The 2,125-nt window shown below is 61.5% G+C and overlaps 1 protein-coding gene across 1 annotated transcript in view; it reads left to right on the top strand.

Annotated features, from left to right (window-relative positions):
* LASP1 (LIM and SH3 protein 1) overlaps positions 1-2,125 on the top strand; it is a 32,811-nt gene that overhangs the window by 22,278 nt on the left and 8,408 nt on the right. The window contains exon 3 of the mRNA XM_029965856.1: positions 1,958-2,114. Coding sequence (XP_029821716.1) covers positions 1,958-2,114 — 157 coding nt within the window. The remainder of the gene's footprint in view (positions 1-1,957; positions 2,115-2,125) is intronic.

Here is a 2,125-nt window from a genome sequence, read left to right as displayed (position 1 = left end):
GATGCACAGGGGGATGCACAGGAGGATGCACAGGGGGACACACATCCAGCTGCAGCACCAGGAGCGGGGTGTGGCTGTCCCTGCCCCAAATCCCCCTGGGCTCCCTCTGTCCTCCCCCCAGCAGAGCACAGGGAGACCATTAACCTTTGGCTGCTGGTGAAAGTCATGCCTGTTCCTCACCAAAGCTGTTGGGAAGGGAAAGGGCTGGATTCTCCCTGCCTGCTCAACCCTTTCCATGAGAAACCTCCCTGGGGGCTCCACGAGCTCGTGGTGTCTGTGAGCTCCTCTCCTGCCCCTGGCTCTGCACCCTGGGCTGCTCTGGCTTTTCTATCCATGAGAATCCCTGCCCTGGGGACAGAATCCCTCCGTGGGAGCTGCTGGGGTGGCCAGGGAAGGGGTCTGGGCTCGCTGGAATGCAGGGAGAGGGAGGGGGGTGCCTGTGCCCCGGGGGGGTCATTTCATGCCCCCTCACACACCCCCAAGAAGCCCCAGCAGGGCAGGAGGGGGATGTTTATTCCCTCTCCTTCTGCTCCCTTCTCCCAGTTCCTTGGCAAACGCTGCTCTCTCCTCAGGGAGCTGTGGGCTGTTGTTGACCCACCAAACCCCAGGACAGAGAGGCTGGGCAAGGCTTGGGAAGGGGACCTGGCTGGAAGGTTTTCCCTGGGGCAGCTTCTCCGTGGGCTCCGAGCTGGCAGGAGCCGAGCTCAGCTTCCCTGCCGTGGAAGGGGCTGTGTTTGGGCAGAAGGTGGGGAGGTCTGGGGGCACTAAACCACCCAGCAGAGAGCTGGGCCCGGCCCTGGTCCCTCTGCTCAGCCCCCTCACCCTCTGCCAGCCACGGGCACAGTTGGCAGCAGCTTCCCCGGCGTCCCTGCCAGCCCGGGGTGGCCATGACCCACTTACTGAAGACACAGAGACAAACCCTGTCCCTGCAGGAGCCTGTCTGAGCCTCAGCACTGCCCTGCCAGGGCAGCAACAGGGGCAGGAAAGGGGGTCCCAGCACGGCTGTGCCCCAAACTGCCCTCAGTGGAGGTGGGGAAACCCCCCTGGGAACGGAGCTGTGCCCGTCCTGGAGGCTCTCCCTGTTCCTGAGGCTGTTCCTGAGGCTGTTCCTGAGGCTGTCCCCAGGTTCCCCGGGGTCCCCACACCATCCAGAGGAGTGGGGTGCTCCCCTCCAGGCCTTATTCCCCCCCCAGAAGGGTGGCTCTGCTCCAGGCTCCTGCTGTGGTGCCCTTCAGGAAATCACAGTTTAACCAGCAGATGAACAGGCTCCAGGTGCTTCCCGGTGGGAATGCATTCATTAACACCAGGGGGGGGTAATTTTTACACTGGTGCCCCCGTGGCTGGGTTAACCCTTCCCTCCTGTGTCCCTGGCTGTGGGATGGGGGGGTTGCAGTTGAGGATTCCCAAAGGGGCTTTTGCTCCATGTTCCTGTGGATTGGGAGCCTGGTCTTGCACCTCATCCTGAAAAATTTCCATTTATCCCACTGGTAGGACCCAGGAACCTCCTCCTTTCCATTCCACAAACCTGAGCAAGTGTCCCTGTGCTCTGGGGGGGAAGAAGCCCCCCTGGGACTGCCAGGGAGGGTGGGAGTGGCTGATGCTGAATCCTTGGTCTCAAAAAGGAATGAGCTGGGATGAGATGAAGGCTCAAAGAATAATGGAATCATTCAGGCTGGAAAAACCCTCAAAGCTTGTGGAGTCCAGCCATTAACCAGCACTAAACCCTGTCCCCAAGTGCCACATCCACATGTTTTTAGCACTTCCAGGGCTGGTGACTCCTGTTCCAGTGCCTGCCCACCCTTCCCATGAAGAAATTTCCCCTGATATCTGATCTCAACCTCCCGTGGCCCAATTTGAGGCCGTTTCCTCTCACCCCATTGCCTGTTCATTGGGAGGAGCTGCTGCCAGGGCCGGGCTGGGTGAGGCCTGACTTCTCCCTCCTCTGCCACCCCTGCAGATCAAATACCACGAGGAGTTCGAGCGGAGCAGGATGGGCCCCAGCCCCAGCGAGGGCTCGGAGCCGGAGCGCAGGAATTCCCAGGAGAGCTCCGGGTACCGGAGACCCGCCGAGCAGCAGCACCAGCCGTCCCACCACGTCCAGCCCACCAACCCAGGTGAGGCCCGG

Source organism: Manacus vitellinus, unplaced genomic scaffold, assembly GCF_001715985.3.
Source record: "Manacus vitellinus isolate BGI_N305 unplaced genomic scaffold, ASM171598v3 scaffold_120_pilon, whole genome shotgun sequence".
Classification (NCBI taxonomy): domain Eukaryota; kingdom Metazoa; phylum Chordata; class Aves; order Passeriformes; family Pipridae; genus Manacus; species Manacus vitellinus.
This window is presented reverse-complemented; position numbering and strand designations above follow the sequence as displayed.